The 24693-nt window shown below is 57.9% G+C and overlaps 3 protein-coding genes across 3 annotated transcripts; 1 reads left to right on the forward strand and 2 right to left on the reverse strand.

Annotated features, from left to right (window-relative positions):
- FCER1G (Fc epsilon receptor Ig) lies at window positions 1-3256 on the reverse strand. The gene is made up of 5 exons (XM_025986346.2): window positions 3098-3256; window positions 822-913; window positions 652-687; window positions 376-396; window positions 1-256 (listed from the first exon to the last, which is right to left on the reverse strand). The coding sequence occupies exons 1-5, from the start codon at window positions 3144-3146 to the stop codon at window positions 194-196; spliced, it is 261 nt and encodes an 86-aa protein (XP_025842131.1). The 5' UTR covers window positions 3147-3256; the 3' UTR covers window positions 1-193.
- Window positions 3257-3811: 555 nt separating this feature from the next.
- Window positions 3812-13138, reverse strand: NDUFS2 (NADH:ubiquinone oxidoreductase core subunit S2). Its single transcript, XM_072759632.1, has 14 exons — window positions 12893-13138; window positions 11969-12075; window positions 8869-9059; window positions 7245-7365; window positions 6967-7079; window positions 6635-6709; window positions 6385-6462; window positions 6156-6241; window positions 5850-5969; window positions 5057-5186; window positions 4677-4772; window positions 4427-4510; window positions 4242-4299; window positions 3812-4053 (listed from the first exon to the last, which is right to left on the reverse strand). Exons 1-14 carry the CDS (start codon window positions 12985-12987, stop codon window positions 4016-4018), a joined length of 1392 nt encoding a protein of 463 aa, XP_072615733.1. The 5' UTR covers window positions 12988-13138; the 3' UTR covers window positions 3812-4015.
- A 2536-nt stretch (window positions 13139-15674) lies between these two features.
- On the forward strand, window positions 15675-24287 carry ADAMTS4 (ADAM metallopeptidase with thrombospondin type 1 motif 4). Its single transcript, XM_025986300.2, has 9 exons — window positions 15675-17288; window positions 18355-18678; window positions 18916-19048; window positions 19596-19766; window positions 20489-20775; window positions 20883-21069; window positions 21309-21484; window positions 22437-22612; window positions 23082-24287. Exons 1-9 carry the CDS (start codon window positions 16152-16154, stop codon window positions 23506-23508), a joined length of 3018 nt encoding a protein of 1005 aa, XP_025842085.2. The 5' UTR covers window positions 15675-16151; the 3' UTR covers window positions 23509-24287.
- The last annotated feature ends 406 nt before the right edge of the window (window positions 24288-24693 follow it).

Consider the following 24693-nt stretch of genomic DNA (forward strand, 5'->3'; position numbering starts at 1 on the left):
TGGAGTCCAGCCCGTGGGGCTTTATTGGGGGTGGGGGGCGGGGAACGTGGAGATGGGAAAGAGGACGGTGGGGAAAGGCGGCGAGATTAGAATATAAACATTAACGATTAGCATCTGGGCACATTAACGATTAGCATCTGGGCACGTCTGTGGCGGAGGAGGAGACCCCGGAGGCGCAGGAAGTCTTCTAGGGTTACTGGGGGGGTTTCTCATGCTTCAGGGTCTCGTAAGTCTCCTGGTTCCGGGTACTCAGGCCCTAGAAGTGGAGGCCAGAGGATGGTGAGGGGCTCGAGCCCACCCTCACCCACAGACCCTGTGTCTTCCCAAGATCGCACAAATCCCAGGACTGGGGTGGGGGGAGGCAGGCTCACTCACTGTGTAAATGCCATCTGGTTTCTGCGGAGGCAAAAGGGACAGGGGATTAGGCACCCGTGCTCCTTCAGGGCCCTAGCACCTCCTCGCCCTCCCCCTCCCGGTGAGGGGGGGCAGGCCCGGCTGGCCAGCTTAGCGGCTCAGCGGTCAATGCCCGCACCACACACAACTCTCCCGCGCTCCTCGCCACTCAACTGTCCCCTGTCACCTGCTCAGTGTTGGCTAGGTGGGGGGGGGAGTGGGGGGACCCGTGAAGCTTAGCGTCTGGAAGGGCCATACCTCGTAGCTGGTTACAGCTGCCTTTCGCACCTGGATCTGCAAGGGGAGGTAATCGGTGGAGGTGAAGTTAGTGGCCCAACCCCGCCCCTCCCAACTTTATGGGGACCCTGTTATTTCCTGTCCTCAAAGCCATGCCACCCCCCTTCCCCCATCCACCTCCCTGTCCTTACCTTGAGTCGACAGTAGAGCAGGGTGAGGACGATACCGTACAGAAACAGGATGGCATCCAGGATGTAGCAGAGCTGAGGCTCTCCCAGGGCGGCTGAGGGGACAGAGGTGCCCACAGGGTGCGGTCAGGGGCATCACGGGCTTTGCTGAGGGCCGGAGGGAATAGGCTTCCGGCCGGTGGGACGGGCCTGGGGGGGCCTCCCCAGGACACACCCGATCTTCCTCTCTGGATCCGATTTTCTTGGCTCCCCCTCCTAGCTCACCCCTCATCCCGGGCCGGCCTAGGGGGCTCCCCCCTCCTCGCTCCACCCGGGGGGCGGGGTGGCCTAGGACTCACCTGCGGTCTGCCCCGCCATGGGACTTACTGGTGCTAAGAGCTGGGCAGGGAGCACTGCCCGGCCCCCAGCCCCCTGGTTTTCACACCCCCAGGTTCCTCAGGCATCGCTGTGCACCTCCCAGCCCTCAAGGGACTTATCTGAGCTACTGGGCGAAGACCAAAACCTCAGCCCAAGGGGTAGGGTGAGGGACAGGCAGTGACAAATTTCACTGCAGAAACCACAGGAGTGTCTCTGCTAAGTCCTGTGACCTGTGGCTGAGGGCTGGACAGGAAGGATGTGAGCCTGCAAAGGGAGGGAGGAGGGAAGGCGATAGCCGGGTTGCGGGTCCTCTCGGAGCCTTGGCCTCCTCACCCCTGCTCCACGCTCGTGGGTGCACAGGGGAAGAACAGGTGCCAGCTGCCCAGGCCCCACAGCCCCCGACAGCTCTCAGCCCAGGAGCCCAGGCTTGGGGCGATGACCACAGCCAATTCCGTCTCGGGGCACTCTGCCCTGTTACTCACTCACTCTGGGCCACAGAGAGAGGAAGTTTTGTGCAATTTAAAAAATCAAATAGGGCACGCCTGAGTGGCTCAGTGGTTGAGCGTCTGCCTTCGGCCCGGGTCGTGATCCCAGATCCTGGGATCGAGTCCCGCATCAGGATCCTTACAGGGAGCCTGCTTCTCCCTCTGCCTGTGTCTCTGCCTCTCTCTCATGTCTCTCATGAATTACATTTTTAATAAATAAATAAATAAATAAATAAATAAATAAATAAATAACAGATTTAAAATGATAAAAAACAGAAAATAAAATAGGATCTGAGCACCAGTCCCTATCTGCCCCGAGCCCCTTATCTGAAGGGCTCACGGGCTCGTGACTAATGTCGGTGTGGTACTTTCTATGCCATGACGCTCTTCACACAATATTGCATAAATCTCAAAACTACCCGTGGTGGGGGTGGGGGGACACGTCGTCGTCATCGCCATTTTACGAAGGATGAAATGCAGGCTCGGAAAAGCTAAGTAACTCCTTTAGGGCCCAAGGGCTGGTGACAGGGGCGGCCTCAAGCCCAGGCTGTCTGCTGGAGCGGGCCTCCTTCCCCGTAGGCCTCGGGCCCCGCTCCATCCTCATCTGGGAGGCAGCGGGCTGGCACCCAGCTGGCACCCAGCGATCCCTCCCTCTGCTCCACAGCTGGGCTGCTGGGCTCCCCGGCCAATCTCTTTCAATTTCCCATTTCCCTGAAGCTCCACTAACCGGCTGGTCCCTGGCCCCTGGCCCCCAGCTGCAACTCTCAACACACGCACACGCACACGCACACGGCCCAGAGAGCAAGGGACAGTTCAGAAATTGAGCTACTGGAGCCTTAGGGCCGCTGAGACCTTCCCACGTCTGCCTCCATTTCTGGGCTGGCGCTCAGGCCTCCAGAAGCAGGCATCGCGTGCTGCCACCACCTCCCCTGCCCGTAGCAGCTGGTGGCAGGATGGTCTGTGCTCCCGATGACTCACAGCAGCAGAAAACACGTCCACTTCGACCATCATTGCCTGGGAGTGATCCCAAGCCAGAGGACAGGCTCCTGCCTTCCTAGGGGGCCTCTGTAAATATTATGAACCAGCTAGAGGCCAGCTCCCCGGGAACCAGCCCAAAGGCACCACACAGGAAATGCTGATCATGGGAAAAGGAGCTTCTCCCCAGATGGGCTTTTCGTGTCACACGACCATTCCCTCCCCTGCCAAACTGAAGCCTTACCTGTTATCGATCCTGAAAAGGTAAGGAGACAAGAAAGACGGGAACCAGGACTCTTGTGCCCTGATGGGGACCACCCGGGACTAGCTTCGAGGTCTCGGGGTCCATCCGAACCCTGCGCCCACCGGCCTTCCCCCGTCTGCCCCTGGCTCAGCCTGAGACACACACCCTCGATTCCCATCGTGGCACCCAGCTCGTGGGCCCTCAGCAAACCCTCTCACCTGCTTGTTCAACCAAAAGGAGCAGGAGCAAGACCACTGCCGGGACCATCTTGGACAGGGGGCTGGAGGGCGGGGAGCCGGGGAATCGGTCGCTCTGGCAGCACTGCGCAGCTGTGCTCAGAGCGGCTCCCTGACCACAGAGTTCCCCCCTTCCTGCCCCGCCTTCCCCCAGCTTTGGCCCCTTCCCCTTCCTGCACCAGAGCCCGGGCGGCTCCCGGAAGGGCCAACCAAAGGAGCTAGGTCTGTGTTCTCAAGCCTCAGTTCTTTGGTGGCCAAGCCCCAGTCACCAAGGGAAGGGGCAGTTCTTCGGTGGCCAAGCCCCAGTCACCAAGGGATGGCGGGGTCCGCCTGTGCTTGAGAAAGGCCATCTGAATTCACGGCCACTCCACGTTCACACACATCTGGAGCCCACCTTCCCTTCAGAGTCCCTGACACCCCACCCCATGCGGCCCTTTCCCTTCCACATGGAACTGTACCCCTGTCTTGATTCCAGAGGTTTACCGATTTGTGTAGGCAGTCAAGCCTGGGCAGGGGGAAAAGAGGAAACGGGGAATGGAGAAGTGGAAAGGACAAGAGTCAGAGAAGGGGGTGGAGATGTGCAGCGCAGGAAAAACTGGCATAACTGAGTCTCAGAGAACCGGAGGGTTAAATCACATTCTTGAGTTTTCTGACAAAGTGAAAGACGGTAAGATACCGAAAAAGACATACCAGAAGTTTGGGCAGAGGGGCCAGAAGATGGCTAATTTATTATAATTTCTCCTTTTCTAGTGCATGCACAGAAAGCCTGATGGCTGAATGTCCACATGTGTACACACACACACACACACACACACACACACACAAACAGTTGCTGTCCAGTGACGGCCGGGCTCCGAGGAGGAAGCAGAGAAGCAGGAGAATCAAACACTGTTCCCCAGCTCACCGATCCACTTCTCCAAACACGATATCTTGGGTACCTAAAGGGGGGGGGGGGGGGGCGCAGTGTTAAAATCCAGCACTCATTACCGTGCCCAGCACACTGAGGATTCGAGTCCATGCCCATAGTCTATGTCTATGCTCCATAGGAAATGTTCGGTCTCTGCCCCCATTAAGAGTTCCAGACTCCCTCGTCTACAGCATCTCTACCACCCAACAGGCCTTGTACCTATGATGGCAACAACGTCCGCCAGCATGTGTCCCTTGGACATCTTGTCCAAACCAGCCTGGAGAGATTGAGACAGGCAAGATGAGCAGGGCGGGAGAAGGAAGGAACGTTCATCAAAATCTCAATCAACGTCACTCGTGATGGATTCATTGACTGGAGTGAGAATCACTGGAGTTGGCTCTTACCAGGTGGGCAAAACCAGGAGCCTTGATCTTGCATCGGTAAGGGCGGCTGCTGCCATCGGACACGAGGTACACCCCAAACTCTCCCTGTCCGAGGAAGAAGGTTGGCTCACGTGAACAGGAAGAGCGCTCTTCTCTACCAACGGAGCCTCTCTATTCACCTGCGTGTCCTCTCTCGCTGAGGACTGAGCCCTGCCTGGGCATCTGTCCATAGCCCCCTATGGGGACATTTGCCTTCCCCGTCCCTCCTCACCTTAGGAGCCTCGATGGCAGTGTACGTGGCCCCCGGAGGGACCTGGTAGCCCTCCGTGTACAACTTGAAGTGGTGGATCAATGACTCCATGGAAGTCTGGACAGAGGAGAAAGGGAGCAGCAGTAAGCCAGGGCCAGATGTCTCCCGGGCCTCCCGCAGCACAGGAAATAACCGTCCCCCGGGGAGATTACAATCCACACTGTGAGCGAGCGAGACACAGCGAAAGACGTGGCTGCGGGAGGTTAAGACTCATGTAATGTCAAGTCTTTAAAAGAACGAAAGCTGGGGAGCAGGATGTAATCCAAGGACACTCCTTCCTGGCTGCTGCCCCCCGCCCCACCCCCACCCCCAGCCGCCCTGGCCCTCTCCACAGAGCCAACCTTCATCTCTGCTCGCTTCGGCGGAGACACTTTGGCATCATCAACCTTGATCTCCCCGGGAGGCATCTTGTTCAGACATTGCTCGATGATTCGAAGGGACTGGCGCATCTCCTCCACCCGACACAGGTACCTGAAGTGGAGGAGATAGGCTCAGAGCAAGAGGAGAGCAGTCAAAGCATGAGACGGGAGCCCGGGAAGGACGCCCCTGGCTGACCCAAAAGGTGCTGGCTAACTTCCTCCCTCTGTCTTTTCTCCCAGGGCAGCACCTCTGCTTGGCTTGGCCACCTACCCATGGAAACCCTCTAGTCTCTGGTTCTGGTATCAGCTGCTGCCCCAAGGCCTCTCCTGATCTCAGGCCATGTCTTGGAGCGCTTCCCTCCTCCATTACCCTCTTGGATACTTCCTGGACTATACAACGGGTGAGGGTCAAATCAACTCAAAAAGAAAACAGGGTCTTATTTAGGGTCAGTAAACAGGAATGGAATGTGAAGTTTAGAATCCAGTGGAAAGAGCATTGGGTCTGGAGAATTTGAGTCTCAACCACTACTAACAGGATAATCCCAGGCTGATCTCCAACCTTTACGCCTCAACTACAAAAATGCAGCCCAAACTGGTTCCATCTGAGATATGAGGATAAGTGAAGGTAAAATAAGACGGCTTTGAAAAACCACCTAGCTTAACAGACACAAGAGCTCCAACAGATACCGGAAAATGGGGGAATGAAAAAGTAAGCAAAAGAGAAGTCGGACAGGGGAAGCAGCTGGAAAATGAGCTGAAAGGTTCTGGGCCTTACCTGTCATAGCAGTCCCCTCGAGAGCCAATAGGAACATCGAAGTCCACCTGGTCATAAACGTCATAGGGCTGAGTCTTCCGCAGGTCCCACTGGATGCCCGAGCCCCGGAGCATCACGCCACTAGAGAGCATCACGGGGACCAAGGGTCACTTTCCACAAACCCAGAAAGGAGCCACTCTCCTCCCTGCTCTCCCCATGCCCTCCCCCATGCCCTGGGCGCAGGATATGACGGTGTCACCCCTTCCTGAAGCCAAGACATTAGGCTGGAACCCCCATGGCCAAGTGGAGAAGTCACATTCCTCGCACCTAAATCCATAGTTCAGCGCGTCTTCGGCCGTCACAACCCCAATGTCAACTGTCCGATTCTTCCAAATCCTATTGTTGGTCAGCATCTACCGACCAAGGAAACTGGAATGTGAACGCTCCTCATCCCCCGCTTCAGATACCTCCTGATTGCCCTTTACAACTGGGAACTAAAACCCCACAAGCCCATCTTGAGGGGACAGGAGGGGTTTCCCTCTGGTTCTTATCTTACCTCTTCCAGCTCATCAACCCGGAGAGAGAAGTTCTTAGAAAACTCATAGATGTCGTCCATAAGCCCGAGGGGCAGGTCCTAGAAGCCAAATGGAGCCTGACGGTGAGGTGAGCGAGGCTCAGCCTCCCTGCCCAGCCCCAGGGCTGCCCTGGCGGTCGGGGAGCGTCTCATCGGCCAGCGCTGCCCTCCAGTGGCCACCGAGAGTACAGGCGTGGGCTGGAGGCTCTAGAAGGCGGGGAAGCCTGCTCACCTGGTGCACGCCTCCTGGCCGGACATAAGCAGCATGCATGCGGGCCCCTGACACGCGCTCGTAGAATTCAAACATCTGGACAGGGCACACTGGGAATTAGTGACAAAGTCCTGCGCCCCCAAGTCTGACAACGTACTGGTCCACTCCCCAGCCCCCTGCCTTCCTGGGCCCAAGCAAACCCTCAGGACACAGGCTTCCTTAAGAATATAACCCAAGTTCAGTGGACCTTCTCCCTCTCATGTTCTCTCTCCTGCTGATCTCCTGTCTCCTTCAAGAACCTTCTCCACTTCCTCTACTCCCTTGCCTCTCCTGTCCTTCCCTCCTCCTCTTACCTTCTCCCTCTCTTCAAACATCCAGAAGAAAGGGGTCATGGCTCCAATGTCCAGGGCATGTGTAGTCACAGCCATAATGTGGTTCAAAAGCCGTGTGATTTCTCCAAATAGCACTGTAGACAGGTGAAGACAACAGGAAGAGAAGGACATAGGAGCCAACAACCGATGCTGACAGGGCAGTTCCGCACAGAGCCTGGGGTCTGCACACTAGGTTTGGGTTCGACGCTCCTAAGATGGGCAGTGGCCAGGGAGGGCCACAGGAGGGTGACGGAGCATACCTCGGATCCATTGTGCCCGTGGCGGAGGCTGGATATTGAGCAACTTCTCCACGGCCAGCGAATAGGCCTGTTCGTTACACATCATGGACACGTAGTCTAGACGGTCAAAGTATGGAAGGGCCTGGGAAGAGGGAAGAACCGAGGTCACACCTACTGGGCCAGGAGCCCTCAGGCTGCCTGCCCAAAGCACTGATCCCAGCGGGCATCAGAAGTCAGTGCTGCACAAACCCTTCTAGTCTCAGGAGCTAACAGCAAGGCAGCATCCGATATCCAGAAGTCTATGCTGGACAATGCGTAAAAATCAGATCTCTGAAGGGGTGGGAGGGAACCCTGATTTGTTGTGTGTGCCAATTTCTGTGGTGAAAATACACCCTGCAGGGCCAGCTTTAAGCCACGTAACTGAACGCAGCCCTGGGCAGAGGAGCACACGTTATACAGTATTTCTGCCAAGCATGTACAATAGAATAACTTAGGACACAGCACTCAAGTAGGAAAGGGATAAACTCTGGCTTTTTATATAATTTATTAAACTGTAAGCTAACATAATTCTTAATAATGGCCCTGTTTAACAACTGGCTCACAAAATTCCTGAAAACTTAACAATCTGTTCTCGCGAGCCAATATGAGCTCGCTCCAGCACACCACTGCCAACACTCCTCTGGCCCACAACTTTCTTAAAGTGTCTCTGAGATCTTGAAGGAGAAAGGTAACCAATCTTAGGAGTAACTGGGTGGGAGTGAAGGGTTTAAGGAGGACAGAGCCCCGAGAAGGACCAGACTGGCTTCTGGGACGGACGGTTGGGGAGAAACGGGTCTTTCCCCAGAATGCCAAGAAAGCTAGTCTAGCCGTCTGCTGAACCAGCTTCAGCTTCCAGGAAGGAGGCGGAGCTAGGATGCCCCTCTTTGGGACAGCCAGTACTTGTTCTCGTGTCACTGTGACGTGGGTTAATGCTGCACGGTTTAGCTCCATACTCTGCAGGACCAGACACTGTCACTGCCCAGACTCTCTGGGGGCATCACATTCTAGTTAGCTGGTTACCAGCCCCCATCACCCTCTGTTAGCGAGACCTTTCTTCGTGACAGTAAGAGAAAGTTTCAGATGCCTGTCCTGGCTCCAGTTCCTTCAGAGCTGACCCTCACCACTTGGGTCACAGAGTTCTCCGAAATACAGCACACTGCCACAAACTCCCTCCCTGGTCACTCTGACTCACTGACTGTTTCGAAAACAAACTTCCACAGCCGGAAGATACAAGAATTGGCTATTAATCCTAGGGAGCTGACGTCCCTCTCTCCTTTCCCTGTCCCCAGAGACACCGGCTTTGACGTACTAGTTTGATATAAGAACAGGGAAACTGAGGCAATAGAGTGAGGGTGAAGGGGCCAGCCAAGAGTCAACTGGAAAAGAGTCGAGTGGGGGGAACCTCTGGCTTGCAAGCATTTCTGTTGGATAAACCAAATCTAGATGGATTTCAATCAAGCATCCCCTACCATGTCCCTCCATCCTCCCAAACAAGACTGCCCTCATCCCCAACACCCCACCCCCAGTTTTGGGGGCAGCATACTGGCCAAGTCCCAGGCCACGGCATCCCCTGGTCCCGTGGGCAGGGCCCTGTTCACCCCCACACCTGCAGATAGGTCTTGTATTCAATGAGCTTCTCAGTGCCTCGGTGCAGTAGGCCGATGTGGGGGTCACACTTCCGCACCATCTCCCCGCTCAACTCCATCACTAGCCGCAGGACTCCGTGAGCCGCTGGGTGCTGGGGCCCAAAGTTCAGGGTCAGGTTTGTCACCATTGTGTCCTTTGGAGGGTCCACGTCTGAGAAGTGGGAAAGAGTTCAGAGCTAAATGGTTGATTCCCTAGAGAACCCCCAAAGCACAGCAAGGAGTTAGCTCTCCCTAGAGATTTGGTGTGTCACCACTCTACACCATTAATTCCCTGATCACCAACATAATCAGGAAGAAAACCATTATGTGGGAAAAATGGAAGGAAGATCTGAATTTTCTAAAAATTTTTGTTAATTAATTTATTTATTTATGATAGTCACAGAGAGAGAGAGAGAGAGAGAGAGAGAGAGGCTGAGACATAGGCAGAGGGAGAAGCAGGCTCCATGCACTGGGAGCCTGACGTGGGATTCGATCCCGGGTCTCCAGGATCGCACCCCGGGCCAAAGGCAGGGGCCAAACCGCTGCGCCACCCAGGGATCCCAGATCTGAATTTTCTGATGAAAGGGACTACACACGAACCTCACTCTTTCTAGGTTTCCCAGATACCTTTCTAAAGATGATGCTACTGGGGTACCTGGATGGCTAAGTTGGTTAAGTGTCTGATCTTGGTTTTGGCTCAGGTCATGATCTCCAGGTCCCAGGATCAAACCCTGCATTGGGCCCACATTCAGCAGAGTCTGATTCTCTTTCACCCTCTCCCTCTGCCTCTCCCTGTCACATGTGTGATCTCTCTGTCTCAAATAAGTCTTCAAAAAAAAAAAAAAAAGATAAAGACAATAATACTAATAACACTCACATAGCCCTTATTATGTTCCAAGGGTTACTCTAAGCACTTCACTGATTTTAACTAATTTAATTCTCCTAACAACCATATGAATAATAGGTACTATTATTATCCTTATTTTATTGGTGAAACGGAGGCCAGAGAAGATACAGGACTTCTCAGAGAGCTAGCAAGTGGCAGAGTCAGGTTTGATCTCAACTTGTTCGGCTCCGGAGTCCAAATTCTTTTTTTTTTTTCAATACTATTTTATTTATTTTGAAAGATTTTATTTGAGTTGGGGGGGCAAGTGGGCCTGCAGGAGCTGGGGGAGGAGCAGAGGGAGAAGCCAACTCCTCACTGAGCAGGGAGCCCATTGCGAGGCTCCATCCCATGACCCCGGGATCATGACCTGAGACAAAGTCTATATTGATATACTCCATCAACTGGGCCACCTGGGCGCCCCTGGGGTCCACATTCTTAACCTCTACAACACACTGCCCTTCAAATCTATCTGATGAATGCCCAACCAATCAGGAAATGTATCCTTAATTCTTACTACTACCAGGCAGCCCAGGTGGCTCAGGGGTTTAGCGCCACCTTCAGCCCAGGGCCTGATCGAGTCCCACAAAGGGCTCCCTGCATGGAGCCTGCTTCTCCCTCTGCCTGTGTCTCTGCCTCTCTCTCTCTCTCTCTCTCTGTGTCTCTCATGAATAAATAAAATCTTAAAAAAAAAAAAGAAAAGAAAAAAGAAAATTCTTACTACTACCAAATGAGTTTTTACCCTTAAAAACCATACAATTTAATTTGGGAAGGAAGTACCTGTAAGGAACTAGAAACAGGCCAAATTTATGAGTTACCAAGTTAGTGGCTTAGCTGTTAAGTATTTAAAGGGAAAAAAGAACACTGTCAAGACTCTATGAAGGCAGGATCTGAGCTGGTTCTTACACACAGGGAAGGATTCAAATGGGTAGAGAGAAGAGCATCCCAGGCTAGGGAATCAACAAAGGTCAAATCTTGGAAACAAGGGAGTATCTGTGGAACTCTTTTTCTACCAAGAGGCAGAAGATGAGTGTTGGCAGCAGTAGGGGGTAGTGATTCAATGATCAGTATCATTAATACCAACACTTACGGAGGACTTAACATGTGCCAGTCACTACACTAACTGGTTGACGTTATGATCTCATTTCATCCTTACTGCAATGTTATGAAATAGGCACTTTATTCGCTGGTAAATGGGAGAACAGAGAATTGAAACCGGAGCTTAAGTTTTCAACCAAAATCCTTCCCATGGGTTTTGGAGTCAGACAGACCTGAGTACAAATCTACGGATGTGTCCTCGATCGAGTTTTAATCTCCCTGCACCATAATTTTCTCAAAAGTGGTAAAATACCAGTACTGCTCTCATGGAGTTGTTGCAAGGCCTAGGTGAAATTACACACACAAAACACTTGACACATGGGCAAGCACTCAGCTACTGTTACTGTTAGATTTTTGAAAAGTAACTGGAAGCGCTTTCGAAAGTTTCTGACCAAGAGAATGAATGCCATGGTAAAATGATGTTTGGGGAAGATTAAGGTGATTACATTTAACTGGAGAGCTGGGGGCAGGGAGGGGACCAGATCAGCAGCAAAAACCCAGTGAAGAGACCCCTGAATAATTAAGGTCTAATACAGGGCAGCCCCGGTGGCAGTTTAGCGCTGCCTTCAGCCCAGGGCCTGCTCCTGGAGACCCAGGATCAAGTCCCATGTCAGGCTCCCTGCATGGAGCCTGCTTCTCCCTCTGCCCATGTCTCTGCCCCTCTCTCTATGTCTGTCATGAATAAATAAAATCTTACATCTTTTTCTTTTTAATTTTATTTATTTATTGTGGGTACCACTGATGAAAATCTAAAAATCACAAGAAAGAGCTACTTTCGGTGCGGGGAATGCTCCGTAGCCTGGAAGACTTCACTACCAGGGAGAAAGTACCTTCTCTACCAAAGGGAGATGGAAATATACTGAATCTCCGGAAAGAGCTGAAGCCAAAAATATAAATCTGGTAGGGACCTCCAAGGGTTGATGAAGACCTACTCTTTTTCTGCTGGAACGTTCTTCTTTTCCTCCTCTACTTGACAAACCTGCCCTATTATCAGTGTCACCGAGTTGCTCAAAGACACAAAAAAGGAAGGGCGAGGGCACAAACCTGCCTGGACAGAGCTCAAGAGCACTTAGGAATCAGTGTGGGGCTCAGGAACTCACCGTTCCAAGGTGGAGGCTTCCAGTGGGCTGTTTCTTTGGTGGGGTACATGACAGCTCCCCCAAACTGCTCTGCCCATTCCACATCTGGCTGCCACTGCCGAGCACCTCTAGGGAGTCAAAGACAGATCCTAGAAACAGGGCCTCAACAGTGCTGGACTCCTCCATCTCCAGGCAATGTCAGGTGAGCCCAGGGAAGGGAGCCTCGGATTCTCCAAGGCCAGGTTCACTGGCACACAGTGCAGCTTTGGGAGAACAAGCTGGAGCTCCAGAGCTTCCATTCCTACTAACAACTTATTCCTGGAATCACTGCACCCATCAGCGCTGTGCATGCAAGGCCGGGGATCCGAGCTCCCCTGAGCTCCCCCAAACACCTCGCACATGCACATTCCTATTCCCATCTCGGTGAACACGAATGCAAGCCAGGTGCCTGTTCAAGGTCAAGGGGAGACTAAGGTATGCGGTGCCCGGGGGGGAGGGGCTGCTGCCTCCTCGGCTCGGCTCCGCTCGGCTCGGCCCGGCCCGGCCTGGGGGAGACCCGAGAGGAGTCCTGGGGACCGAGGGGAGAATGAGCGCGGGTTTGTGTTCCCCTTTAACTCCATCAGGCATGCTCCCCTCCTCTCGTCTACAGAGACTTTCCACCAGCCGCACGCCACCCACGATGAGGCTCGGGAGAAGCAGCAGGGCCACGGAGGGAGCACGGCCACCCACTACCGTGTAGGGGCAGCGTCTCCCCCCGCTGGCGGCCCCCTCTGTCCTCCCTCGGCCGGGGCGGGCGCCGCTGCATCCTGGAGCGCGGGACGGCAGGCCCGGCCGAGGGGTCACAGGCCTGGGTCATCCTTCCCCGGGGGCGGGAGGGGGGTCACGGAGCCCGCGGAGGCGCCGGGCACGACGAACCCCGGCGTCGGGGGCGACCCGGGGTCTCACCTGCTGGGCTGAAGCGGCAGCCGGCCGCCGGCCCCCGACCGCAGCGCCTGGGCCGCAGCACCCCGGAGGCTGCGCAGAGCCCTCAGCGCCGCCATCTTGCCCCGCCGCGGACTGCGGGAAGGAGGACGGGCGGAAGTGCCTCCTGCGCACCGCTTGGCGGCTTCCTGCCTATTCGGCACACGGGGCCGCCCTCTTGGAAGCTGGCAGGGTGGCCGCCGCGAGCCGGCACCGTGCGCGCTCTGCGCCTGCGCGCTCTCGCTTCTTCTCGCCGCTCGAGCCCGACCTGCTGGGGCCGGAGCGGGAGAGACGTGCGGCTCGCGCCTCCGCTCGCCCCGACGCTTCCCCGCCCGCCCGAACCCCGCGCCCGGGGCCGCCCGCTCCCGGCGGCGGCGGCGGCGGAGCCCGGCCCTCCCGGCGCAGCCCCAGGCTTTGCCAAATGCTTGGGAGCGGGGACCGCCAGCTAATTTCCAGATGGCCCCAGTGGGTTAGGGATGGGGGCCCAGGCGGCGCTGGGCGGGTCTGAGAGCTCCCGCCAAGCCCGAAGGCGAGAAGAGGAGGACGCCAAGGCCACCAGCACTGGAGCAGGCCGCCGGATAGAGGAGCCACCTCAGCCCAGGCAGGAGGGGAGGGCCCCTCGGGGTGATCCCGAGCCCCGCCGGGCTTCCGGAAGCTGCAGGACGATGGAGCCGGAGCCGGGAAGCGTCCCTGGAGATGCATCATTGCCCACTTCCGCCCTGGGTCACGCCCTCTTGCCCTCCGGTCCTTCTGACCCTGCCTTAGTCCTGGCCAGTGGCGACAGCATAGGGAGGGCGGGCTGCCAGGAGTCCCATCCCAGTGCTGTATGGAAGAGACCAAGAGTTGTGCAGCCTGGGAGGCCGGTTCCTGTCCCCTGCCCGTCCCTCCAAGCCCGGCTCCAGCTGGGCCACCCGTTGAGTTTGCACAAGCCTCCCACTCGGAGCCTGGAAAGAGGCCTTCCCCAGATCTCCCCCCAGACAGGGTCCCCGAGACAGCCCACCAGCAGTGCAGCAGGGTGGGGCACACAGACCAGGGAAGTGGCGGAGACGGGGAATTCTTTGCCATGGAGAAGAAGAAGGCCAGACTTCTAGCCTGGGAGTTGACCTAATGGGAAGGATCCCAAAGGGTGGGGCCTTATCCCTGGCTGTGGGAACTGACCGGGCTGCGGTGGACTGGGCAGCCCGCACAGCCCAGCAGAGGCTCTGCCTCCCTGCCTCCCTCCGTTCCTCCACTCTTCCCCTGGGGCTTCTCCCCCTCTGTAGTTGGAACACAGTGAGTGGGAGGTGGGGGGCTGCGTTCATTTGGCGGAATGCAGCCTGGGAGAAGTCAGGATGGAGTCTGGGCTGCTAGGCCCTGGAGGCAGCTTGAGCTGGGACCAGGGTGAAGGCTCCCCGGGGGGCTACCTAGGACACTGCATCTTTTGTGCCTTCTCCCTGCAGCCGACACCCCCACACACTGCTGCTGGAACTCTAAGGCCCTTTGTCTCTCACTGTTTAGTCACCCCCTTTGTCCTCATCTCAGATGGGGGGTTGGAAAGGCGCAGTAAGAGTCCTCTGGTGATAGCTCCTCTTGCCCCTGCCCCTTCTGGTCTCCTTTCCTTTGTCTGGCTCCTGCAGCCCCAACCCCCTCCAGAGTTAGGACCAAAGTCAGGGCGTATGGTGGGTCAAGAGGTAGGTCTGGCCTTGGTGGGCGACTCAGGAAGTAGTGGGCACCAAGGCAGGTATTCAGGACCTGAGCAGGAAGGGAGGGGGAAAGGAAGCAATCGGGCGGATATGATCTGGGACACAGGAGGTGACAAGGCAGAGAGTGGGTAGAGGAATGGGAGTAGGGGCAGGTGATCTGCCTCTGGGAAAGGAAGGGGACCGCTGACTGCATTCTCTTTCCTGGGGATATCCTGGGGAAAGGAGTGGCCCTCGCATGGAGTGGGCAGACCATTGCCCCTATTTCTGTACCCTTTACTTCCTTATCCCGAGAGTCCACCCCCAAAACCTCCTTGCTGACTCGTCTCTCATCCAGAAGGTCCAGGACCAAACCTAGGGAATCATCTGGCTTCCTTCTCCTACCACTACCTCTCCCCCACCCCCCCAGGCGTGCTCCCCAACCTCAGGCCCTGGGTTCCTGTCTCTCAGTGCTCTGATTTCCCCAGGTACACGATGCAGCCTTCATCTTCTCCATGTCCCAGGGGGAATGAGAAATAAAAGATTACTAGCTATTCCAGGAACCATTACGTTCTCAGGGCAAGGTGGGGCCAAGAGCGAGTCAGGTGGGGATTCCCTAGGATGGATTCACTTTGGGTGCATCTGGGTTCCTAAGAGAGCAAGTCTTTCTGTGTTGGGGGCTGGCTGACTTGAGGCTGGGGGAGGGTTCAGGGCAGTTAGGAGTGGGTAGGAACAGGGCCAAGAGCCTGGGGGAAGCTACCGGGAGCGGGGCCAGGGAAATGGGGAGTCAGGAAGTGGGGAGGGGGAGCCCTGGGGGGGAATGGAGGCGGATTGGCTGTTCTGGGCTTTGGGGCTTTGGAGGGGGTGGGTAGTGGTAACTCAGGAACGGTGAGCCTGCAGGAGAAGGCTGTTAAAGAAAAAGAGGTGCCACCCTGATCTTCCTTCTGTAAAAGGAAAAGTCCTTAACCTCTTCTGCCTTCTCCCCTGCCTGCTGCGTGTGCCTGCCCATTCTAAGCAGACTCATCCTACCTTTGGGCAGTAAGCCATCTGATCCCTGTCTCCTCGCCTGCCCCATATCCTTGCAGCCTGCTCGCTCTCCCACCGCTTGGTCCAGGTCCAGCCACCTCCTCTCTTTGTTCTGCCCGCTGGGTGCTTCCTTACCTGCTCCCCAGGGTCTTTCCCTGGCAGTTCACTCAGTTGCCTGGGCTCTAGAAACCAGCCTCTAGGGGCAGAGGGCAGCGCGAGGAAGCCCTGAGAAAAGGGAGGCCGTGCCAGGTTAGAGAATGAGAGCGAGAATTCTCCTGGGACCGCGGCCTTTCTGTGCGTGTTGACCAGGCCCTTTCCCTGACTTCCTACCCCTCCTGGGGCTCTGTCCCACCAAAAAGGGAAAGAGACAGCTGAGAGCCGACTGTGGGGTTTGGGGAAAGGCTATGTCATCAGCTGGCCCAGTGCCTATGATCCATCCGGCTGCTGGAGATTCTCCTCCCCTGGGCAAGTCCCATTATTTTTTTAAAGGAAAACAAAACTGGGATTTTTGGGAAGCAATGAGACACCATCTAAGTCCTACCAACAGAGCTCCTGGCTGAATGGCTTATAGCTCAGCCAATCGCAGAAGCTCGAGATGCTTAAAAGCGCTGGCGCGCGGAGAGAGGCTGGGAAGGACCCACGGGGAGACCCACAGACACATAGACACGGGCAAAAGAGGAGGAGAGAGACAGAGACAAAGGCACAGCGGACGAAGCCAGAGACAGGGCAGGCCCAGAGGAAGGCCAGACAGTGTGAGGGGCACAGGGAGGCCCGAGGGGCTGCAGGAGGCACGGGCAGGGGGAGACAAAGACCCGGGAGAGGAGGGGGTGCGAGAGGAGTTTGGAGGAGCCAGGCCACCGGGCGCCTCTCCACAGCCGAAGGGCCAGGTTCCCTCCATCTCCTCGGACGGTCCCCAGCCCCCCGTGCAAACTCTGCCTCTGACCCTGGCACAAGTCCGAGCCCCCAGGCTGTGGAGAGGAGTTTTCCAAAGCCGGGGCGGAGAGAACTTGGTGCGCAGCCGGCCTCCATCCCTCCCGGGCCGCGGCGCCAGTGCCATGGCCCCGACGGACCCGCGGCCCCGGAGGGGCTTGGCGGGGTGCTGGCCGTGGGGCGCCGGGCCCCGCCTGCCGCTGCCCGCGCTGCCTATGGCCCGGCCGGCGGCGTGCCTGCTGCTGCTGCTGCTGCTGCTGAGCGCCCTGCTGCCCTCGGGCCGCCCGGCCGGCCCCCTCCCCCGGGAGGAGGAGATCGTGTTTCCCGAGCGGCTCAACGGCAGCGTCCCGCCGGGGCTGGGCGCCCCCGCCCGGCTTCTGTGCCGCCTGCCCGCCTTCGGGGAGACGCTGCTGCTAGAGCTGGAGCAGGACCCCGGCGTGCGGGTCGAGGGGCTGACGGTGCAGTACCTGGGCCGCGCACCTGAGCTGCTGGGGGGCGCAGAGCCAGGCACCTACCTCACCGGCAGCATCAACGGAGATCCGGAGTCGGTGGCGTCCCTGCACTGGGACGGGGGAGCCCTGCTAGGGGTGCTGCAGTACCGGGGGACCGAACTGCACATCCAGCCCCTGGAGGGGGGCTCCCTGAACTCCGCCGGAGGGCCCGGGGCTCACATCCTACGCCGGAAGAGTCCTGCCAGCGGCCAGGGCCCCATGTGCAACGTCAAGGCTCCCCCCGGGAATCCCAGCCCCAGCCCTCGAAGAGCCAAGGTAGGCAGCCCTGGAGTCTGTCCTGCAGCGTCCTCCCGCCATGCGTGTCCTACTGACCCCCATTCACCCTCTCTCCACCCACTTCCACTGCTGGCCATCCTGCTGCATCCCTGCCTCCTGCCTGCCTCTCCTCCCCCCGCCAGCCTCGTTCCTTGGGAAGGCTCTGCTTTCTCCCTGCCCCAGCCCTGCCCCTGGCCAGGCTGCTGGTCCCAAGGAGGGTTCCCAGAGGGGCCAGAGACTCCAGGCTGGGAGTGCCCACCCCTCTGCCCACCCCGACCCTGCTTGGCTGCCGCATTCTGCTGGCACCACCTCCTGCCATGAGGCTTTCCTAACCGCTCCCTTGGCCTTGACTCTTTGCTGTGCCCCCAATTTGATTTTCAACCCCCACCACCGGCTAAAGGAGGGAGGTTTGAAGCCCAAGGGATTGGCCTCTGGCTCCTGGTGCTGCCTTCGAAATAGTTGTGGCAAAACTGCAAAGTAGGGCAAAAGTGGACGGGGAGGAGAGGCGTCCCATACCTCCCCCAGCCGGTCCCCTTCCCACACTGCGGACCGACTGCAGGGCTGCCTGACACTCCATCCTTCCCTCCTTCCCTCCCCCTCCCCGCCTCTCCCTTCTACCCCCTCCCTCTCCAGCTCTAATCCAGACCAGCCGCTCACCCTCCACACCCGCCACGCTGAGATCTGGCCCCGGCCCTAGCTGCTGACTGAATTGTTACTCCAACCACACAGGGCAGACACGTTGCAGCCCGGCCCTCTAGCTGCACCGCTGCAGGCCCCAGCGCACTCGGGCCTGGGGGACCCCGGAGCCCCTCCCAGAGGCAGTCCCAGCTGCCGTTCACCTCTGGGGCTCCGCAGCAGCCCGGGGACGTGGCATCCCCTTCCCCTCCCCTTCTCAGAACCAACAGCTGAGTCTAGAGTCGCCAGAGCGCCCTGGGCCCGGGGTTGGGGGAGGGCCCGGCTACCCGCCAGGAATGCCGTGGGCTCTGCGGCCCAGGAAGACGGAGAGCGGGAGGGGGCCACGGCCCGGGAGGCTACCTCACGCCGCTCCCTCCTTCTTCCAATCCAGCGCTTTGCTTCACTGAGTCGATTTGTGGAGACTCTGGTCGTGGCCGACGACAAGATGGCAGCATTTCACGGCGCAGGCCTGAAGCGCTACCTGCTGACGGTCATGGCCGCGGCAGCCAAGGCCTTCAAGCACCCAAGCATCCGCAACCCCGTCAGCCTGGTGGTGACTCGGCTCGTGATTCTCGGGCCCGGCGAGGAAGGGCCCCAAGTGGGGCCCAGCGCCGCCCAGACCCTGCGCAGTTTCTGCGCCTGGCAGCGAGGACTCAACACCCCTGAGGACTCGGACCCTGACCACTTTGACACGGCCATTCTGTTCACCCGGCAGGTGAGGCCCCGATAGCCCCCTAGGCCAGGCGCTGCCCAACTCCCAGAAGCAACCGCGTGTGCACTGTGCTAGAAATGGTGCCCTTGGAGTTGTTCAACATGGCACCTGGCCCCAGCCACACTGCCATCCGGGCCCTGACGGCGCACTCAGTGCCCAGGTCCCCACTGACCCAGCTCTCATCCCCGGTGGCCCTGGGGTCTTAGTTCCTCACGCATCTTCTATGATCCCTCTCCACAGGACCTGTGCGGGGTGTCTACTTGTGACACTCTGGGCATGGCCGACGTGGGCACTGTGTGTGACCCGGCTCGGAGCTGTGCTGTTGTGGAGGATGATGGGCTTCAGTCGGCCTTCACTGCTGCTCATGAACTGGGTAACGTGGGAGTAGGGCTGTGGGGCAACCGGGATGGGTGAGAGAGGTATCAGGGGACAGGGAGACCACTAGAAGGCAAATGGGGGTCACAAGGTAGTGCTCCCTCCTCCCCAGGCCTAGGCCTAGGGGTCTTATCCTTCTTTGCTGTGGGCGTTAACATTCAGATTTTTCTATTAAATGAGATAGTGTGTGGACATTTACTGTGAACCCTTTGTGTGTGTGGTGGGGGGAGGGCACAATTTTGAGAGAGATACTATTCCTAAGGGTCAGTGATGGAATTGGGGGGGGCTCAGGGTTAGGAATGTTGGCTACAGGAGGAGTGGGGAGGGAGGTGCCCTGAGTGTGTCTGGGGAGCAGCAGAGACAGAGCAGCAGGGGCCGCATATTGAGGAGCCCTAGAGCTCCAGAAGGAGATGGGGGGGAGGGCAGGACAGGGAATGGATCTGACCGTCCACTGCGACGGCCCTGCATGCCCTTCATGGGCTTGAAGCCCCCTGAAGGCACAGAGATGGGACCCTCGGGCCCTAGCAAAGCCTTTGCTCTCACAGGCCACGTCTTCAACATGCTCCATGACAACTCAAAGTCATGTGCTGATCTCAATGGGCCTGGGAGCACCTCCCGCCATGTCATGGCTCCTGTCATGGCTCATGTGGACCCTGAGGAGCCCTGGTCCCCCTGTAGTGCCCACTTCATCACCGAGTTCCTGGACAACGGCTATGGTAAGTAGATAGCGCTGCTGTTCCCTGTGGGGCGCTCCACTCCCGCCTGCCCATGGTCCTCTCTCCTGCTGCATTTTGCACGGTCCCCGTGGCTCCTCACCTGGCTTTCCTCTGCAGTGTGGGATGGGGTGCGAGACGCTTCTGCCTTTGTGTGGTTCCCACTCCCTCTCGCACGATTGGCACAGCCGAGGCAGGCCAAGGCAGGCCACTCTCGGTGGAGTAGAGCTCCATCTGACCTTCTAAGGGTCAAAGCTCTTCACCGGAGAAAGGGCTGGCTGTGAAGGAGGTGACTGCCTGTCACCCGGGGTGTGCAAGCCTGGCAGGATGGCTACCGCTGGGCAGACTCGAGAGCTCTGTAGTCGGTTAGAACAGGTAGGAAGACTTAGTAGTTGGGATCCCTATCCTGATTCTGTTCTTTGGACGTGTGTAGACACGTGCCTGGAGGATTCTTCACCTCCGCGTGGCTGACCTGTAAGGCATAATAACGGAAACCCCCTCGTGGGCATTTGCCATGGGTAACCCAGAGGGGTTGGTCAGGCCATTAGCCAGTGCCCATCACATAATAAGTGCCCAAGAAGTTGTATCTGCTACTTGAAGCTTTTTCCAGCCCCGGGATTTGGATTCTAGGATCCATCAGACCCTGGGGAGGCCAGGCTTTCCGCTAGCCATCTAGACTGTTCCCTCAGCCCCTTGCTGACTTCCTACCCTTACCTCCTTCCCAGGGCACTGTCTCTTAGACAAGCCAGAGGCTCCCCTGCATCTGCCTATGACTTTCCCCGGCAAGGACTATGACGCTGATCGCCAGTGCCAGCTGACCTTCGGGCCCGACTCACGCCATTGTCCACAGCTGCCGCCGCCCTGTGCTGCCCTCTGGTGCTCTGGCCATCTCAATGGCCATGCCATGTGCCAGACCAAGCATTCACCCTGGGCCGACGGCACCCCCTGTGGGCCAGCACAGGCCTGCATGGGTGGCCGCTGCCTCCATGTGGACCAGCTGCAGGACTTCAACGTGAGATGCCAGGGCAGGGATGGGGCAGCGGGCCTGGAGGAGCGGGGCCGGCCCTGAGCCCAGGAGAGCATGGACTTATCCCACCCTCCCATTCTGTGTTTCTGCAGATCCCACAGGCTGGTGGCTGGGGTCCCTGGGGACCGTGGGGCGACTGCTCTCGGAGCTGCGGGGGCGGTGTCCAGTTCTCCTCCCGGGACTGCACAAGGCCCGTCCCGCGGAATGGTGGCAAGTACTGTGAGGGCCGCCGCACCCGCTTCCGTTCCTGCAACACCCAGGACTGCCCGACTGGTTCAGGTGAGGCATGGGAGGGACAGAAGCCATCGGGGGGTGGTCGAGCAGGAACCGTTGTCCCCTTGAGTGTAGAGACTATCCCTGCTGTTGAGGGGAGTGACGTCACCCTTCAGGAACCTTCTCTGGCAGTCTATGGGGGAGCGAGGTGCCACACTGCCCTGAGGTCTGGGTGGCTCCGGTGGAGGGGCTCGCGTGGGACGTCGTGAGGACAGGGCTCTGACTGGCCGTTCTTACCCCGACAGCACTGACCTTCCGTGAGGAGCAGTGTGCTGCTTACAACCACCGCACTGACCTCTTCAAGAGCTTCCCGGGGCCCATGGACTGGGTCCCGCGCTACACCGGTGTGGCACCCCGGGACCAGTGCAAACTCACCTGCCAGGCCCGGGCCCTGGGCTACTACTATGTGCTGGAGCCACGGGTGAGGGCCAGATGCTTGGGCACTGTCTGCGTTCGCTCTTTCCCGAAGCCCCCAACTTTCTGATGACCAAGATCCCTCAAAGCAGCACCGTGGCCGGCACCCCCACAGCCACGTCAGGCCAGCGTAGGGTCCACTCACACTCACCATCTGCAGGCATTTGGGAAACGAGCCCCAGACTCTGGATAAGTCACCAGCCAGGCAGCTCTAGCCCATCCCATTTCCCTTGGCTTCTTTTCTCTCCCTTCCCATCTTCCAGTTCCCACGTCTCTACTTCGTGAGAACGGACGTGGCCTTTTGGGCAAGTCTTTGACCCTTCTGTGGGCTCCTCTATCAATTACAGGGGAGGCCTCGTTCGGCTCATGGAAGGCCAGTTCCTCACTGGACAGGCCTCCTGGAGGCAGTGGTGTCCCCAGACTCCCTGTCTGGGATAGGGCCGAATGTCGAAGGCTTTGGGAAGAACAAGCCCTATCAGACGTTGCGGCCCGACCCTGGGGAGAAATCTTACACGTCGGCTGCCCTCTAGCGTCCATCTGGGTCCTTTCCGTCCAGGTTCAGGGCTGGTGTTGAGAGTCAGACCCACAGTTTCGTCTTGGCTCCTCTGTTTGCCAGCTGTCCCAGCTTTGGGAGAGTCTCTTCATCTTTCTAAACCTCAGTGTTCTGTCTCTAGAAACCTCAAACGGCGGTTGTCAGATTTATATCCTAGCTTCTAAAGGACTTAGTACAGCGCCTGATTCAGAGCAAGCGTTCTGAAGATGATGGCCTTTAAAATTTCTACTCTCGTTGGGATTATTACCCCTTAGCGTGGCTGGGGCTCACCCCACACCCCATCTACCTCCCCTCCCACCCAGCCTTTATGACGTCCCTCCCTGGCAGGCTGCGGGTCGCGTCGGGCTCACCAACCCTCCCGACTTAGGAAGAGAAGAACCCTTTGCACTGCTCCTTCTCTTGGCAGGTGGTAGACGGGACTCCCTGTTCCCCGGACAGCTCCTCGGTGTGTGTCCAGGGCCGCTGCATCCATGCTGGCTGTGACCGTGTCATTGGCTCCAAAAAGAAGTTTGACAAGTGCATGGTGTGCGGTGGGGATGGTTCTAGCTGCAGTAAGCAGTCTGGCTCCTTCAGAAAATTCAGGTTCATTCACTATTTCCTCTTCGCTGACCCGGGGGCTACAGACGTGGACGTGACACTCTGTCCTCTAGTGGGGGAGACGGATGAGTAGTTATAGCACAGTGTCCCACCTGTTCAACAGGTGTCACCCTGGGGCTGCCGTGAGGGCCTGGGGGGCATCAGGGAAGGCTTCCCCAGGGGGTGACTTGCTCCTGGAGGGAGAGGGGGAGTTGGACCACCCCCAAAGAGGCAGGCTTAGGCCAGCACCTCAGTAAAGGGGGCCCCAGCCGTGAAGGCCTGTGAAGGCCTGGAGCCGAGAGGGAGGAGAGTGAGTGCGTTTGCATGGAGCTCACATGTAGGCTGGACACCTCACGCGGGTTTGGGGAGACAACTCTCTGCACACACAAACTTGCACTCAAAGTCACACACGCAGCTCAGAAAGGCCGGGGGATTCGGGAAGGTGCTGAGCCGCCCCTCTTCTCCTTCCACGCAGGTACGGATACAACAATGTGGTCACTATCCCCGCGGGGGCCACGCATATCCTCGTCCGGCAGCAGGGGACCCCCGGGCTCCGGAGCCTCTACCTGGCCCTGAAGCTCCCCGATGGCTCCTACGCCCTCAACGGCGAATACACGCTAATGCCCTCTCCCACAGATGTGGTACTGCCCGGGGCAGTCAGTCTCCGCTACAGTGGGGCCACTGCAGCCTCTGAGACGCTGTCGGGCCACGGGCCGCTGGCCCAGCCCTTAACGCTGCAGGTCCTGGTCGCGGGCAACCCCCAGAACGCGCGCCTGCGGTACAGCTTCTTCGTCCCTCGACCAGCCCCAGCCACAGCCCGTCCCACGCCCCAGGACTGGCTGCAGCGCAAGGCGCAGATTCTGGAGATCCTCCGGCGGCGCCCCTGGGCGGGCAGGAAATAACCCCATCATCCCCGCTGCCCTTTTTGGGCACCGGGGCCTCGGACTGAGCAGGGAAAAGGAGGTGGCTCCTGCAGCTGCCTCCACGGACACATGGACACATGGACACCGCGGGGAGGGGCGGAGAGGATGAGGCCTGCCCTCATCCCTGCCCTGATGCGCAGGCTGGCCCTGCCCTGGTTTTCTGCCCTGGACGGCAGTGACGGGTGGTGGACGGATGGGGCTGGAGGACAGTCCCCTCTCTAAACTGCCCCCTCTGCCCTGCTGGTCACAGGAGGGAGGGGGAAGCCAGAGGGGAGGGCAGTTGTATTTATTTAGTATTTATTCACTTCTATTTAGCACCAGGGAAGGGGATGAGGGCTAGGGTCCTGGGGAAACTGACTTCCACCCCTCATAACCCTCACCCTGGCTAGGAAATCCAGGGTGGTGGCGATAGGCATAAGTGATCTGTGTGTATGTGAGTGTGTGTGTGTGTGTGTGTGTGTGTGTGTGTGTGTATTTGTGTATGAGGTACATCCTGCCCTGCCTTCCTCTCCCTGAATTCTGTTTTCTAGGAAAGGAAGAGTTGAGGGTTGGATAGGCCTTCAGGGAGTAAGGGATTATCATATTTTTAAAATATATATTGAATTTTGCTATTTATGTGCTCCTTTTGGAGTCAGAGAGATGTGGGTTGCACCCTGGCTCCCCATCTCTGAACATTAGTTTCCTCGTTTGCCAATAACAATACCTCCCTTGGAAATGTGTTATGAGGCCTAAATAATGTAAATAAAGGACTAGCACAACGCCTGGCACTGGGTCGGCGCCCAGCAGTCACAGCCGCCCTTAGACCTGTCATCACCTCGCCACCCACTCCGCGGGCCCCTGGGGTTCCCAGAGCCCCGGAAGGTGGCACTGCCCGCACCAGTGGTGCCTCCCTCGGCCCCAGGCCACATTCCTCCGGTTGGCAGGACAGCGTCAGACAAAGGAGGGTCACATCCCGATCCCCAGAGACCTCCAGGCATCAGAGAAGTCATAAGTACTGGGCTATAAGCACAATTGGTAAGAGAAAGACCGTGCAAAGGAACAAGCCTGCACTTAGCCACGAGAGTTCTAGGGGGCCCTGGGGCCAGCGGCAGAAGGAGAGCACTGCACGGGGGAGTCTGGGGGCCGCGTCTGAGCCGGGGTTCAGCGTCTTACTAGTTGGTGGTG

This window comes from Vulpes vulpes, chromosome 5 (assembly GCF_048418805.1).
Source record: "Vulpes vulpes isolate BD-2025 chromosome 5, VulVul3, whole genome shotgun sequence".
In the NCBI taxonomy this organism is placed as follows: domain Eukaryota; kingdom Metazoa; phylum Chordata; class Mammalia; order Carnivora; family Canidae; genus Vulpes; species Vulpes vulpes.